General features: G+C 30.4%; 1 protein-coding gene across 3 annotated transcripts; it reads left to right on the top strand.

Moving 5' to 3' along the window:
* Positions 1 to 126: 126 nt before the first annotated feature.
* LOC130901889 (testis-expressed protein 9) lies at positions 127 to 16,804 on the top strand. 3 transcript variants are annotated; one of them, XM_057813550.1, is made up of 7 exons: positions 127 to 668; positions 2,075 to 2,255; positions 4,852 to 5,100; positions 7,297 to 7,410; positions 10,264 to 10,458; positions 15,777 to 15,911; positions 16,606 to 16,804. In XM_057813550.1, the coding sequence occupies exons 2-7, from the start codon at positions 2,154 to 2,156 to the stop codon at positions 16,681 to 16,683; spliced, it is 873 nt and encodes a 290-aa protein (XP_057669533.1). In that variant the 5' UTR covers positions 127 to 668; positions 2,075 to 2,153; the 3' UTR covers positions 16,684 to 16,804. The 3 variants fall into 3 exon arrangements, with proteins under 3 accessions (XP_057669533.1, XP_057669531.1, XP_057669532.1); XM_057813548.1 differs by lacking the exon at positions 127 to 668 and adding an exon at positions 780 to 1,854; XM_057813549.1 differs by lacking the exon at positions 127 to 668 and adding an exon at positions 780 to 1,854 and having other exon boundaries at positions 1,974 to 2,255.
* Positions 16,805 to 17,375: the final 571 nt, after the last annotated feature.

The following is a 17,375-nucleotide window of genomic DNA, read 5'->3' as shown; positions in this document are numbered from 1 at the left end:
CGCTATATGCGGACGATACCGCAATAGTAACGTGAAGATAAAAAAACATCACGTAAAAACTCCAAAACCCTGCAAATGAGATAGACGAATGGTGCAAAACCTGGAAATTAAAGTTAACTGCAAGAAAAGCCAATCCGTTTCCTACACTAAAGATCAACGACCCGCTCAGAACAAAAATCAACAGCGAAGTAATCCAGTGGGCAAAAAGGCCAAATACCTAGACGTAACGTTGGATCAAGGTCTCACTGTCAACGACCACGTGAAAAACACTGTCGACAAAGTGATACAAGCGAGAGCAAGACAATGCGGATTAATTGGTAGACAAAGCAAGCTAAAGATTGAAACACAACTCAGATTTATTAGGAGTATAATAATACCGATTATGACATACTCCTCGGTTGCATGGGGAGACATATGCAAATCGAACAGGAAAAAACTACAGGTCCAACAAAACAACGCTGAGATAAGCATTAAATGTTCCTTGGATAACAAGCGAGAAACGGGACCGTAAGAAGTACTGGACATCATAAACGACAGGGCACAAAAGCTATTCGAGGAGCTGGCAACGCATATTAACGTGAAATTAGGGGTACTCATCAGGTACACTAGAGAGGATTACAGGAAACACGGGAGGTCGAGAAGACAACTGGATCGATTGGTTAAGTTAGGTTAGTACAAAAATAAATATATACATCATAAAAATACAAATAAAAACATAAAACCACACACCAATTAAAACCAAACAAAAGTCTCCAAGATCCTAGGTTTTATAATATAATAAAGTGATAACAGTGCAGTTCATACACCTTATTTTCTTATAATGAAACTTGATCATAATTTTCTAACGTTATCAGCAAACATGTGTAGAAACATCCTTTTAACAAATATCTACCATTTCTTTTATATTTAATTGTATTCAGCATTTCTAGTTTTCTCATAAAACCTGAGAATATTTTTAATGTTATCAGCAGACATATGTAGGCATCCTGTTAATATAATAACAATCATTTTGTTACACTTTACTGTATTCAGCATTTTTCCATTTATTTAATGTTTGTTAACTCATTGATACAGTTAGTCTTCATTCTATCACCTATTGTTGTAGTCATCGAGTTAATAAAGTTTTTTAAAAAAGTAAATCTTTACTTTTAAAATATAACTCCCGCAAGTATGTGTTTTTCATCACAGAACTTACCAGGGTATGATCTGTGCTTCTAACCATCTGTTGGTACAACGGCCACAAGCAGTGTTGCCATAGCTAGTACTATTGTACAATTTTAGAACATTTTAGTGTATTTTATACGCTAGTACATTTTCCCTTTTTCCTAATACATTTTCCCTGCGTTCGCAAATATAAAGTTATTTTATATTTTCGTTTAATAAAATAAACTAGAAATTGTACTAGATTGTAACAATAATTAGAAAACCGAGCCAAGTTGATTTATATTTAGATCGTGAGATTTTTGTACTGCATTGCTAATTTTATCGGTAAACTTTATATAAATTTTTCATCCTTAAAATAATAATTGACAGTCTATAACATTTTTGGAAAAAACATTTAATTTAAACTTATGTTTGTACATCTTGCTATAATTTTATTAAATTTGTTCGAAGTTGGTACAATCTAGTACATTTTCTAGTTCAATTTTTTCATTCAGCTTTTAAATTGTGGCAACACTGGCCACAAGTGTACCAAACAAATACAAATATAATTTTGAGGTTAGAAAGTAATTTCGAAATCTCGCAGCAAATTCCAATATATATATATTTAACAATAATTAATTCTTCATTGAATATCGTTGATTATGAATATTGTAGTTATATGTATTCAAAACTTTGGATCAACTATAGCAGGTGTGCGAATTTCAAATACATATTTGAAAATATAATAAGTACCTACATATTATTTTCTTTAATTTCTTATTTCTGAAACCTTTTGATATATTAATGCTTCTAATTGTTCTCGATTTTAGGTCTCTTCTGTTTTAAAATTAGTTTATGAAACTAATTTATTGGTCGAATTAGTCTTAAAAGAGTGAGGAATAAACCTTGATAAATATGATTTGTATTTTAGTAATTAGACCTTGCTACCATGGAAACGCCAATCACACAAACATATTGGGTATAATATAATCATTAATTCATAACAAGTCATGGAATCAGAATTATTGAAAAAGGAAGATGAATTTTATAAAGAAAATGAAAAACTTGAAGAAAGGACAAAAGAGTTAATGAAGAAAGTAAATGATGTTATGGTTAGTAATTAAAACACATTCTTTTAATTTGAAAAGTGAAATAATCAGGCATATACAAGGGAAATTAATTTATAAATTCAAACCTATAAAATATCAAAATGAAATTATCAGAAATTCCACCATTCTTTAAGTATTATAAAAATTTTAGTAGTAAGTTTATTTGAAAGTTGTTTGAATAGATAAAAGGGTATTGAATATTTGTCCCTTATTTTATCTTCTATGAATGTATTTCTTCAGTTTTAGATCTATTTTAATGAATAATACATTTTTTAAAGAAATTAATTTTGATCGTTTGACAATTTTTATCAAAGTATTGAAATTGGAAACACTAATTACCGATCACATTAATAATACAATAAAACAACAATACAAATATTCTTTTTACCTGTATTTTATTATTCAGATTTTAATATACCATAAAGAAGCAATTGGTCTCATTTAGTTCTAACATCACTTAAGTCAAAAATGACAATTTTTGAAGACAGCAAACTTTTTTATATGGCTCAATCATAATACATATATTTTATTTCTAAAATTTATACACAGATCGATCTTAAGATTTTTGTATTAGTTGACTAGAGGTGCATCTTTCGATTCTGTATCAGATTATATTCAAAATTCAAAAAGACATTTTTGGGATTTACGGGGTGTTGGAACTTACGAGATGACTGTCTATTTAATTATTTATAAATCGATTTATAAAACGGAATTTTGTATAAACTGTTGAAGTCATTTTTTATCATTAATAGATTTCTCATAAAATTCAGAAATTGTTGAAATAAGAATCAATACAACAAAAGAGGATTGTTAAAATTTATTCATTTATAAAAAAAATCATAACTGTATCAATAATAATATGACTTTTATTGGACCAGAATTAATTTTAATAATCATGTAATGAATATCATTTATTGTACTTTACAAAAATATCTGCTACTGACATTCTCGAATTGTCAATTTTTAAACAGCAAGCTAGGTCGAAATATCTAGAATAGTGTGGAATAGAAAATACTTTATTTATTTAAAAAGTTCTAATATCAAGAACAATTATTTCAGAAAATAATTTACAAAATGTTTAAGTAGGGAATAGAAGAAATTTATTTGTTATTTGTTACTTGCTGTGAAGTTATCTACAGATATCTATTGCAAATATTTTTTTACACAATTTGAGAAAAAAATGTAAATAGAGGGGATATATAATGATATTATAATAGGCAACAACATAACTTTACTATTAAACTTTACAAACACGTGTTTTATAAATATTTCACAATTCTGAACTGAAATCCCAAAAAATGAGAAGAAATTATAAAAATTCATTAAGTTTATATTTAAGCTCTGATGTGCACTACTCCTTTAAAAATCGTCCCAAATTATTTTTTTTTTGTGTAATAAAAAATACTTACATCACAATATTTTGCTAATAGGTCCCTTATTGAGTATCTTTTGCAAACTTTTGGGGTTTCGATTTCAACACGAACAATATGCGTCAGCGCGGAAATGTAATCTTCACGCATTTTCCAAGCTTACATCAAAAATTCGTTACATACAAACTTCATTTGTGGTATATTACCATCACAAGTGTTGAATTTTATTGACACAACTCGTCAATTTGGTTGATTTTGGTATTTTATTTCACAAAGTTTGCAGCGACTATTATAAGGTATTGTCAAAAAAAATGTGGAAGAATTCCAGTACATTGAAATCCATTGTTCGCTATATCCAAACGAGTAAATGCTTGAGAAATCATGGCAGCTCTTTAACATTTTGTCATTCTGGCACCGGAGTTTTTCCTCTTTCATAACTCACATGCCTCAAAATATGCATATTTGAATATGCTTCTTAAAAACCCTATCTAAGTGCTATAACCTATGAGTTGTGACTGGCGGGGTGCTTAACTGTGCACGTGGTTTTCTCTCGCGTTACTTCTAACAGCAAGATCTTTATGACTGTTAGGATCATCGAGGATAAAAAGCACAAGTACTGAAGAGATGAGAGATTTCACAAAGTGTTAAAGTCACTTTAAAAATAATTCCATGTTAATCCATCCAATTGGCTGAGCCAAGTCTATGTTCTCAGATGAGGGACAAAATTATTCCACATTAATCAGATTTGACGAAGGTTTTCCATAAAATACGCCTCCCAAGGAGCTAAAACACGCCTCCCAAGGAGCTAAAACACTAGATTTGGCTAGACTAGCTTTTAGCTCGGCTAAGAGATAAGATTTGTTTTTTGTGTGCAAAAACTCTCGTCCGATGGACTTTCATTCCCAACTGTGTGAGCTCTATGAGGAAAATTATATAAGTGTGCAATATATGCGCAAATGGTGAGATTCAAAGATGTACAGATTTGAATGGGATACTGCCTCACACCCCCTATACAACTCAGACTCGGCCCCCCAGTGATTATAATCTTTTCCCTGGATTGAATAAATCTACGACTCGGGCAGAATGTATGCAAAAATGCATTGATATAAACTAAACGACTATTATGTTGAAAAATTCGAAGCTTTCCAAACTTGTATTATTCAACGCCAATAAACATGTTAATGTTTATTATGAAGTATTTCTGTCTGCGTAATCACATGTTCTTTTAGAAAATCCAAGACAATCTAATCAAGGAATCTATTAAAATGAAGACTGATATTAACTTTGCCAAAAATAACTTCGGCGATAATAAAAATGACGATGCGCACCACTCAGATGTCTATAAAACCGGTCACCAAATCACAAGTCAAGATGGAGTGGAACAAATAGGTACTAATGGCACCATCCAGTATTATAAAGCAAAATTTAAATTTCTGCAAGTTGAAGTTGTGAAGTTACAAACGGAATTGAAGAACAAGGTAAGGTCGATGATGATGAATTATAACATAATATGATGGTCATTCGACGAAAGATCGAATTTTCAATGTAAAAAATTGCATACAATATTTTTTCTACTAGCGAAAATTTTATCGAAATACAGAAGTTTATTGGTAATTTTCTTTAAGCACTAGTGTGTAAAGTGAGTTCAATTTTTAGTTACAAGAAACTGTAATGATTTTATGGATTCCTTATAAAATATATATTTAATAAATAATATTTTCAACATTTTATTAAAGATTACAACAAATTAACAAAACAACAGACAAATTCAATTAGTAGCAATACTACTATTGAAGATGCTGATGAAATTTGTCAACGTTTCTCTTCGGTATGCATAAATGCCACCTAAAAATAATTACTTGCTGCTTAAGTAGAAATATAAAAATCGGAATGATTGCGACTTGAACCTGGGACCTTCCTTGTATCATAGCCATTATACTACGACACTAACTACTCAATATGAAAAGCCACAAAAAATTTAAGAGGAAACGAAAAGGCTGAAGCATTTGCGAAACACCTAGAGGCAATATTTACACCCAATGCACGCGAGAACGAAGATGAGGTAATACTTGAATTCTTGAAATCACCCACAACTCTCTTTACCGCCAACATCTACAACATCCAATAGAGCATTTGATAAAAAATAACCAAGTGCCAAAAAGGCACCAGGCTATGACCTAATCACAGGTGAAATAATCAAACAACTGCCGAAGAAGGGAATAGCAATGTTCACACAAATCATCAATGCAATCATGAGAGTAGGATATTTACCAGCACAGTGGAAACTTGCTAACATCATCTTAATTATCAAACCTCCTAATGAAATTGCATCCTATAGACCTATTAGCCTTAAAATTGCGAAAAAATCAATGCAGATAGATTGTAAAAAGAAATTGACGACAAATCTTTAAGTACTCTACTATTGAGCGAGTTTCCAGAGTTGTAGAAATCATTCAACAAACTTTTCTTGAAAAAAGTTATTGCAATACTACATTTTTAGATGTTAGTCAAGCTTTTGTGTGGCACCCTGGACTATTATTCAAACTTAAAACCACATTTCTAATGCACTGTATGTTCTCTTAGAGTCATACCTCGAAGAAAGACACTTTCAAGTAACATATGCTGACTACACTACTCAAATACAAGGAATAAATGCCGGAGTTCCCCGAGGAAGTGTCCTTGTCCCAATTTTATACAAGCTCTTTACCACACCCATTAAATGATGGTTCATTAACGGCCACCTTCGCAGATGATACTGCCATACTAGCAAAAGACCAGAAACCAGAACGATCCTCAAAATTACTTCAGTACACCATACAAAAAACACAAGAATGGGCAAACAAATTAATTAATTAATCAAAATGCCATAGTGAAACGCCTAATGTTTTTATGAACAACAAATTAATACCAAAGGTAGACAGTACTAAATATCTAGGTATCTCAATACCAAATTAACGTGGGGAACACATATATGGAAAAAAGGGCATAAAGCTCAGCAAACACTATTGGTTTCTTGATCGTAGATCGCAATTATCCCTCTAAAACATACAATGCTATCATTCGATAGCTGGAAATACGGAATTCAACTTCAGCATCAGATAGCAACATCCAAACAGGGATAATTATCATGACTTGGAGGTGTCTACAGTGAAAAAAAATATTGTACAGTTCGGTGAAAATTATATAAAACGACTAGACTATCACTCTGGCAGTTAATCTCCTAGACAACACCCAGTGAACTGTTTAACAGGATATTAGTACATATACAACTAGACTTACCACACAGACAATAAATATTAGCACTTAAGTAGTATATAAGACGTTTTGTTAGTAGATTTTAAATTTCTACCACTTTATATTGTAACAGGAACATTTTCAATGGAATATTACCCTTACATCTTAGTTTGACTCCCAACAAAAATTTTTAGTGTTTAAGTTGTTGAGCAGAGGGCATTTAAATAAAAAAACGATACTAAATAATAATTTTGAGTCTAAAGTAACTACCTTACGTACGGTAGTAGAAAAAATATTTTTTTGCCACAACACAATCTCAATTAATATTAACTTTATATATACAGTTTATACAAACTAGTAATTTTTTTAAAAATCATTTTCGGTAATTTGTCTTTGCCAAATCGTTTCATATAAAATATATAAATTGTTCTTTTTTTTAGAATGAAGAGAATAAAAAATTGCAAATTGCGAATCAGTCTTTTCAAGAAGAAAAAGAAAAATGGTTCTCGTCATATAATTCATCCAAAACTAGAATAGGCAAGGTCGAAAACCAGGTATTTTTTTATTTATCTATATATAATCTTCCATCTCATCAGTCATGAAGCATAATAGCTTGAAGGTAAAATGAAGGGACTAGATCAGATTGTTTGAGAAATCATTTTGGTTTTCCAGTTACTCTTCACCTATACCCAAAAAGATATTTTGATTGTTCATTTTAATAGACTCCTCCAAAAGAAGGTTATTTTCCTAGGTTCTTTTTATCCCATATCATAAGGTTTTAGCACTACTCTTTCGAGCCAATAAAAATTTATCAAAATGATATAAAATATAGTGTGAATCCTATTGACAATACTGGGACAATTTGTGTTTTAACTCATCCTGTATTTGGAACCGTTGGTGACATTCATAGTGAACACACTGTTTACATTACCACTACACCAAACCTCATAATTACACTGTCTGATACATGTTTTGATAATCAAGTTGTCGTCTTCAGAGACTGAAGGTAAACTGAAACCTATTAACATAACCTACCTATTTTATACTAAATTCCAGCGGGAAAACCTCTTCGGGGGATTCCTTAACTACTGAACTAGAGAGTAGTATGTAAAGAATAGACCCTGTAAACTATTTAAACTGTTTTTAAGGTACGTCCATATTTTAAATTTGATTTGTGCTCTTTAAACTGCACAGTAATGGATCTGTTAGTCTAATCATTGTCTAATTTCATAGATACCACCCTTTTCCAAATTTAGGATTACCGAACAATTGTTTCAATGATTTATAACCCAATTTTAAATCCACTGTGTTAGAAATTGCTTCTGATGATCTTTTAGTATAAACAGGATTGGAAGTTGCCGTAGCAAATTTTTCTTGTTTTTCATTTTGATTTGGGGTCATAGGTTTAAGAAATCTCTTTATGAAATTACCCTTCTTCAAAATTAAAATGAAAAACAAGAAAAATTTCCTCTGTTACCTTCTAATCCTATTTGCAAGGAAAAGCTGTCAGTCATAATCATGAAACAAATATAAATAATGTAAAATTGTTTAAAAATGTATCCAATAATTAATTGTTGAATGCATTTTAAAGTGTAGAGATTGTTAAATAAAATAACAGTTTAAATAGGAACAAAGGGCCTATTCTTTACTCTATAGTTTAGTAGTTAAGCAATAAGGTGAGGTTTTAGAGCGAAGAGGTTATCCTGTTGGAGTTAATTTCGCTAAAGAAGGCTCATTGTTGAAAAAATTTAGTATAAAATTGCAAAGTGCGGAAGCCCAGAAGGGGTTTTAGTGGGTAAGAGTCCGACACTACCTGACAAGGACGCCGGGTGTCCATAAAGATTTCCCCTCCTACAGAAAAAACGACAGTGTAATTGTGAATGTTGGTGTAGTGGTAGTATAAACAGTGTGTTCAGTATCATCCTATATTAAAATATGGCTACAATAGATCATGTCTATCCATCCTAGACAGATAGATGGATGGATAGCTTTTGGCAAGTTGAGTAGTACCTTGAAATCAGACTTACCAATAAGCCTAAAGAGAAAAGTATATGAGCAGTGTGTTATACCTGTGATGTCCTATGGGGCAGAAACGCTTACCCTCACGAGACAAACTGCAGGAAAGATGAGAGTGGCGCAACGGGCAATGGAAAGGGCAATGTTGGGAATTACGAGAATGGATAAAATTACAAATGAGAACATAAGAAGAAGAACAAACGTTAAGGACATTATTGAAATTATAGCCCAAAAGAAATGGAAATGGGCAGGCCATGTAGCCCGAATGACGGATAATAGATGGACGAAAAGAATATTGGAGTGGAGGCCAAGAATGGATAAGAGAAGTAGAGGCAGGCCGCCAACAAGATGGAGTGACGATGTAAAGAAAATTGTAGGAAATTGGATACATACAGCTCAAGATAGAGATAGATGGTTTAAACTAGAGGAGGCCTATATCCAGCAGTGGATGGAAGATGGCTGATAGATGATGAGATCATGTCTCTTGTACAACCTCTTTTTTTATACAGAGCGCTAAACTACGATAATCAGTAACAATTCTTTATATCTTTATAAGTACCCTTTATAACATATTACAATTTGATATTGTTATAATGGGGGTATTAAATTAAAAATATTACCCGAAATCTAGTACATTTTCATGGAATACAATGTATATTTGAAATTAATGTATATATTTTATATATGACATATAAAATAGCAGTTTGAAGGAAAAATGTATCCTTGTTACTTGGCAACACTATAGTAATTCAATTCAAGATATTGAGATAGCTAAGTATTTCAACTGAACGGGTTTGGAATATTTTGCATTAAATGTTATATATGATAGAGCTATCTGCTATATGGGTGCTCACTCGCATTAAAAATTGAAACTAACATTTGGATGTACACCATTATACTCCAGAAACAAATTCTTTTGAAACTATGGACTGCATCCTAGGAATGTTATTCCAAAATAGCAAAAACCATTTTTTATGCTAATGATATTATGGCCACACTATTTTTGGATTTTTGGTAAAACGAAAAAAGGCCGGTATTATACTGACACGTTTTGGGAAATCATAACCATTTGTAGAAAAATAGTTTGTTTTATGTACCTAAATTAAAAAAAATGCATCGGCGGAAACCGATATTATATAAACAAACTTCTGAACTATTTTTTTAATGGTTTAAAGTAACTTATTCATTGAAAAGTAATCCTTTCCTCAAACCACCACTATTTGAAGATTCGAAATGTGCAGCTTCAAGGCTTTTGCGAGTATGTAAGCCAAACATAACGAAACTAAGATCTAAAAAGATGCATGTCTTCCCTTTCAGAATAAGTTTTATTTATAACTAGTTATTTTTTTTTGTAGTATCTCAAAAGAAATAATATAACCTATCTTTTCCAGTTGGCCTCCTTAAATACGAGGTTCCAGGAAAAATCCACCGAGTTAACTTTGGTGAAGAAAGAATTAGAAAATACTAAGAAAGACTTAAAAAATTCTACCCTCAACGCAAATAGCTTAGAAATAAGATTAACAAGAGCACAAGAAGAAAATGACAAATTGAAGAATTCCTTAAAAATAACAAAAAATGAAGAGAAGGTAATTATGTTGTTTTTTAAATAATTAACTTATACTCTTTCTTCTTATACACTTTTTATTTATCAACTCCATGTACAATACAAATCATATTAATATATCATCTTAACCTTAATGATGAATAATTCTCGATAATTCTCTATGATTCTCACTAACTGACTTCTTCTTTTTTTTTTTTTATTTTCATATATCTTAACAGTAGGCCAGAAAGTAAAAAAACTAATACCTATATTATTAAACACAAACCAGAAAAGTATTATTTTTAACACCCTCTCTTAATACTTTTCTATGAAATTTCAAATATTATATTTTGATTTTTCTTTTATTAACATTAATAATAAACAAAATATCTTAACATAAATTTAAATAATCTCTATTCTTATAAAACTGTCTTTTGTGGAGCCCCTTTGTTAAAATGTCTGCTACTTGATTTTTAGTTCCAATAAAAGTTAATTCCATTTTCTTTGTATTTAAAATGTCACACACAAAGTTGTATTTTATATCTATATGTTTTACACGTTTGTTATTTTCGGGATTTTTTATCAAAGCTATACATCCTTGATTGTCCTCATATATTTTAAAATTTTGAATATTGACTTTCATATCAAACAATAATTTCTTAAACCATAAGCAATCTTGTACTGCGGAACATAATGCCACTAACTCAGCTTCTGAGCTTGAAAGAGTCACACAATTTTGTTTTCTTGTTACCCACATCACTATATTACCAAATAATTTAATTAAATATCCTGACACTGATTTTCTATCTACCACTTCACTTCCCCAGTCAGAATCCACATAACACTCAAACAAACTTTCATTATTTTTTCTTTCAAATTTTAAATGCATATCAACTGTTCCTTTTAAATATCTTAAAATTCTTTTTAATCCTGTCCACACCAAACTATTATTTTTATCTTGAAATCTACTTAAATAATTTACTGAGTAACTGATATCTGGTCTTGTTCCAAGCATCAGTTACATTAAACATCCAATTAATTGTCTTACTGGTAGTGTGCATTCATCATCTTTATTTTCAAAAATATTAAACTTTGGATCTATAGGTGTTGCTGTGGGATTGCAATTATCAAAATTAAATCTTTCTAATATTCCAAGTAAATATCTTCTTTGACTTAATTCCAAGATTCCTTCTTCTTTAATATAATTTACTTCAAGTCCTAGAAAATTCTTTAAATCTCCTTTATCTTTTATATCAAAACATCTCATTAAATCATTTTTACAAATTTCAATTTTATTTAATTTTTGCCCTGCTAATATGATATCATCCACATAGAGTAATAAATACATAATTTGTTTATCTTCATCAACTTTTGTATATAGACAATAATCAGTTTCTGATCTTGTAAAACCTAAATTTAATAAATATGCATTTATTTTTATGTTCCAGCATTTTGCAGCTTGTTTTAAGCCATAAAGAGCTTTATTCAATTTTAAAACACATCCTGGTTTACAATTTACCCTCTCTGGCGCATAAACATATATTTCTTCTTTTAAATCTCCATTTAGAAATGCCGTTTTCACATCAAGTTGTTTTATATAATATCCATATTGATTGCTCACTGTTAGAAGAGTCCTTATTGTTGTCATTTTTGCCACAGGTGAATATATATCATCATAATCATAAGTATTTCTCTGTCCACATCCTCGTACAACTAATCTCGCTTTGTATCTGTCTTCCATTATTGTTTCTAATGGTTTCTTAGCAAATACCCATTTAGCTGTCAAAATTTCTGCTTTTTCCGGTTTCTCTACTTCATTCCATGTCTCATTTTTCTCAATTGAATCAATTTCCCTTTTCATAGCCTGTATCCACATATTTTTGTCACTTCTATTATCTATTTCCTCCACTGTCTCTGGTACTTTTTCTACAAATGATACTGCATCAAATGCCATATATAATTCATAATCATTATATTTTTCTGGAATTTTGACTTTCCTTTTTATTCTTTCAAAATTTTTTCTTTTATGAGCTTCATCATTACTCTCATCTTCTTCGGATTCTATTTCAACGTTTTCTTCTAAACTGTTTTGTTCTCTATTATTTATTTCAATACTTGCTTTTTTTATTTTATAAATAAAATCAGTTTCATTAAATATAACATCTCGTGCTACTATCACCTTTTTTTCTTTTATACTCCACAATCTGTAACCTGTATTTGTATATCCTATAAAAATCATTTTTTCAGAAACTGGATCAAACTTTTCTCTAAATTGTTTTTGTATATGAGCATATGCTGTACATCCAAATATCTTAATATTTTTTATATCAGGTTTTTTACCATACCACAATTCTGCTGGTGTAACATTTTCTAAATGTTTGCTAGGGCTACGATTTAAAATATAAGCAGCTACTCTAATGCTCTCATTCCAAAATGTTTTTGGGAGGTTGGCTTCTTCTATCATTGTTCTTGCCTTTTCCAACAAACTTCTATTAAACCTCTCAGCCTTACCATTCTGCTGTGGCGTATATGGTATTGTATAATCTAAAACAGTTCCATTTGATTTACATAAATCTTTTATATCTTTGGAAATATACTCTCCTCCATTGTCACATCTTAGCACTGCCAATTTTATGTTAAATTTTGATTGTACCATATTTACATATTCTTCAAAACACTTAAACACCTCATCTTTACCTTTTATGATATACACTGTACAAAAATTAGAAAAATCATCCACAAATGTAACAAAATATTTACCCCCATCGTGACTTAGTGGCGTTATTGGTCCAACAACATCAGTATGAACAATCTCTAATAATCTTTTTGCATGTGATCTTGTTTCAAATCTAAGTCTTGTCATTTTACCTTTTACACAGGCTTCACAAAAATCAATTTTATTTACATTTACATTTTCCAAACCTTTTACCATTCTTTTATCAACTAATAACTTTAAATTTGCATTACACATATGCCCTAATCTTTTATGCCACATCATTGATTCATTGTCATCATTTTCAATCATAAAACATCGATTTTCTATCTTATACTCAAAAATAATCTCATAAAGCCTGTTTCTAAATCCTACTCCTATCAATTTATTTTCATTATATAAACTAACCTGACCACCCTCAAAAACTACAGATACATTAGACATTTCTAATCTTTTTACTGATAATAAATTCTTCCTTAAATTTGGAACGTAAAAAACATTTTTTATTATGCATTCAATGATCTTTCCATTTATTTTACTCAAAACTTTAATATTTCCAATACCTATTGCCCTCAAATATTCATTATTCTTTGCTACTGCTATGTTAATTGGTGTTTTTAATTCTAAATATTCATAAAAATATTTGTTATTATTTACTAAATGATCTGTACAGCCTGAATCTATATAGAATGAGATATTATCGTTACTTACAATCTTACTTTCATTACCATTCATCAAAAAACATATTCCATCTTGCTCTTCCTGATCTTCGGAACTTTGTTTCTTGTTCACCTCTACATGATTTCCCTGATTTCTGTAGTTTGTATGATAACTTCTACCTCGAGTGAAACCTCTACTTGGAGTTGCATATCCTCGAAAACCTCCTCTACTATAACCACCTCTATAATTTCCTCTGAAACTACCTCTTGTAAAACCACCTTGCACAACTCTTGAATTTGATTGCCCTGGTACACTTTCTTTACAGTCTTTTTGCATATGTCCTTCCTTGTGACACCGGAAACACACTATTTTTCTAGTATTTGTAGTATTAAATACTGCTGATTTTTGTTCATAAGTTGATTGTTCAGATTTTAATGCTTTTCTTCTTTCTACTTCACTTCTAAATTTTCTTTTGACGAAATCTATTGTTAACACTTTAGGATCCATATTCTCTAATATTGTTATAACTGTTTCAAAACTTGGAGGCATCCCCATCATTAACATACATACAATGTCCTCATCACTCATAACAGCTCCTGTAGCTCTTATCTTCCTAACAAGATCATCAAATTCTGTCAAATAACCTTCCAAATCTTCATTCTCTTTTAATTTTAATGACATTAACATTCTTCTTAGCATCATTTGCCCGGGTAATCCTTTTTTTTCATAAATATCTCCTAAAGCTTGCCACATACCATAGGCTGTATTTTTCTCCGTTACAAATTCTAATTGCTTATCATCCAAACATTGTATTATCAATGACTTACATAACTTATCTTTTTTCATAGCTTCCTTTTTGTCTTTTTCCACTGTATAATCTGATTCCACAAATTCTTTTTCTATCCATTCTGCCACATCTTTTTCTTCTAGTAATATTTTCACTCTAAATTTCCATGAGTAATAATTTTCACCATTCAATAGTTCTATGTTATAAATATTTTTTATTTGTGAATTAGCCATTTTCTTTATATTTTAATTATCCACAGAATCACCTGGGCCCATAACCTGTTGTTTTTTAAATAATTAACTTATACTCTTTCTTCTTATACACTTTTTATTTATCAACTCCATGTACAATACAAATCATATTAATATATCATCTTAACCTTAATGATGAATAATTCTCGATAATTCTCTATGATTCTCACTAACTGACTTCTTCTTTTTTTTTTTTTATTTTCATATATCTTAACAGTAGGCCAGAAAGTAAAAAAACTAATACCTATATTATTAAACACAAACCAGAAAAGTATTATTTTTAACAAATTATTCTAATTTTATTGTGTTGTACTTATTTGAATTTATTTATACAACTGCTGATCACGGTCATGTTCTAACCAAATTAAAAAAAATACCCAGGTAATTAGGATAAACTAAGCCTTCCAATTCTCAGTATTAGTATTAACTAGTGATGTTCCGGATATCTGAGAGAGAATGAAGATCCGAATCCGATACTTTTCTTATGGATTATTTACCGATATTTTCGAAATCAACGACGGGGAGGTTGAAACGGCGATTCCGAAGTTGAAAAATAGGACGGACAATATCAGCAACGAAATGATTAATCACGATGGCAACTCACCAATAAAGGAGTTGACAGCATTATTTAACTTGTCTTCTGGGACAGTACCCAGTAAGAGCAAAACTAATATCAACATTCCTATTTATAAGAAATATAAGAAAATGATAAACCCAAGTTATTATCGAGGCATAACCTTAAAGTGTGACTTGCAAGAGATTTTAATCAAACGATGACGTTATCACTTACATAAAGCCTATTTGGAGGAGAAAATCGGTGACTATTATTTGGAAGGTTTAAAAAGCTTAAATCATTGCAGATTCTGGAAATGAAATGTGTTGTTTTTTCGTTATATCGAAAACTTATCGGAGAAACCTCGTACATATTAATTTTTGTGTTATTTTCGTAGGATATTAAGGAAACCTTTAAAAAACAAATCAATGATTTAACTGCTATTGTGAAACTAATGGAAAAACATAAAGTAGAATTATTAAATGGTTTTAAGAAGCAAATGCAGCTCATTGATAATCTGAAAAAACAGAAGGTATGTTATCAAATTAAATTGAAATGAATAATTTTTTAATCAATAATGCAATTACCTTCGTTATCGACAACATTTTGCCATCTAGGGTGAAAAAATTTCAATACTGGACCGATAAAAAGTGAATGATTTTATAGAGATTTTAGACATCATTCTTTGAAAAAATTCGAAAGAGAACCACTATTACTGATGAGAATAAATGTTTATACTACGAGCGGGGTGTAATTCATCTGAATACTATACTTTATCTAAACTATCTGAAAAATAACACAATGTTCTATTGATGCTTCTCAACTTGAGAACTATAAATAATATCTTTACAGATTTTCTGATTACAAGTAGTACTTCCTGTGGTAATATTGTTGACACTTGGTACTTTTACAATTTTTATTTCTCTTATTGTTATTTATGTGTTTGTCGATGTTACCTTCGCCAGCTGGGGTTGTTTTCCACCTTCCTAGTTTTTTCATAGCTCACACCAATTTTTGTCGTTGATTGATGAAATGAACAACCCGTAAAGTGTTCAGAATCTTTCAGTTTAAGAAACATAACAATTTGTTCATAACATGACTATGGAATAATATTTCATCGAATTGTCATTAGTTATCAACATTCTCTTAGTAATCAATGAATTATGTGGGGGTTGTAGCTAAGCAAATTAAATTAAATAGTTTTTAATGATTTATTCGCATTTTAGATGTACCTGGAGAGTTGGAAAATAGGAGAGATTTCAGAGTCTGAATATTTAAGAATTTTAAACTGGAAATTTGATTAATATAATAATTAAAGAAGAAACTTTTGCAGTTCACCGGTACATTTCTAATAAATTGTTTGCCACAAACTTTGTGTGATAATTGAAAACATTACATAATATCGTTGGTTATATGTGAGAATAACTCTTTCATTTATACCCTCATCTAAGATACTTTCTAGAACTAGACATACGAGTACTTATTTTAATAATACATTATTTCCGTCTCTATTTTCAGTACCAGTTGGAAAAAACGAAAACTACGAGGAATAAAATGTCAACTCAACCAATTATTACAACAATCAAATTTTATCTGCAGTTATGTTACTTCCCGAGCTTCAAAAGCGGGGATTCTTCGCAGTCGCCTTGTAATACCTTGATAAACATCTCAGTGAAGTTGACCAGTTCAATAATTCACATACCTTCTGATTTATACTGTTGCGGTATTACTAGTTATCTGGGGTACACGAATATATTCTGCGCGCTCTTTCTATTACCCACGTTGTATTGCGAGCGGCCTAAAACATTCATACAAAGATAGACCTGAAAATGAAATGTAGGCTATTACCAAATATTATTATAGATAAGCCTGGTATAAGTAGGGGACAAAGCTACAAAAGAAAATTTATGTCAAAAATAACAAATTTGTAGATTTAATTGGAAAATGTATATTTTCTCAGCTTACTTTTTGGTGGCCATAAAGTCATCTTTATAAT

Source organism: Diorhabda carinulata, chromosome X, assembly GCF_026250575.1.
Source record: "Diorhabda carinulata isolate Delta chromosome X, icDioCari1.1, whole genome shotgun sequence".
Lineage (NCBI taxonomy): Eukaryota > Metazoa > Arthropoda > Insecta > Coleoptera > Chrysomelidae > Diorhabda > Diorhabda carinulata.
This window is presented reverse-complemented; position numbering and strand designations above follow the sequence as displayed.

Excerpts from the sequence above, each read along its gene's own strand:
- LOC130901889 (XM_057813550.1), top strand. The coding sequence starts at position 2,154 with ATGGAATCAGAATTATTGAAAAAGGAAGATGAATTTTATAAAGAAAAT. Across the intron at positions 5,101-7,296 it reads AAACGGAATTGAAGAACAAG|AATGAAGAGAATAAAAAATT; the intron begins GTAAGGTCGATG and ends TCTTTTTTTTAG. Across the intron at positions 15,912-16,605 it reads ATAATCTGAAAAAACAGAAG|ATGTACCTGGAGAGTTGGAA; the intron begins GTATGTTATCAA and ends TTCGCATTTTAG.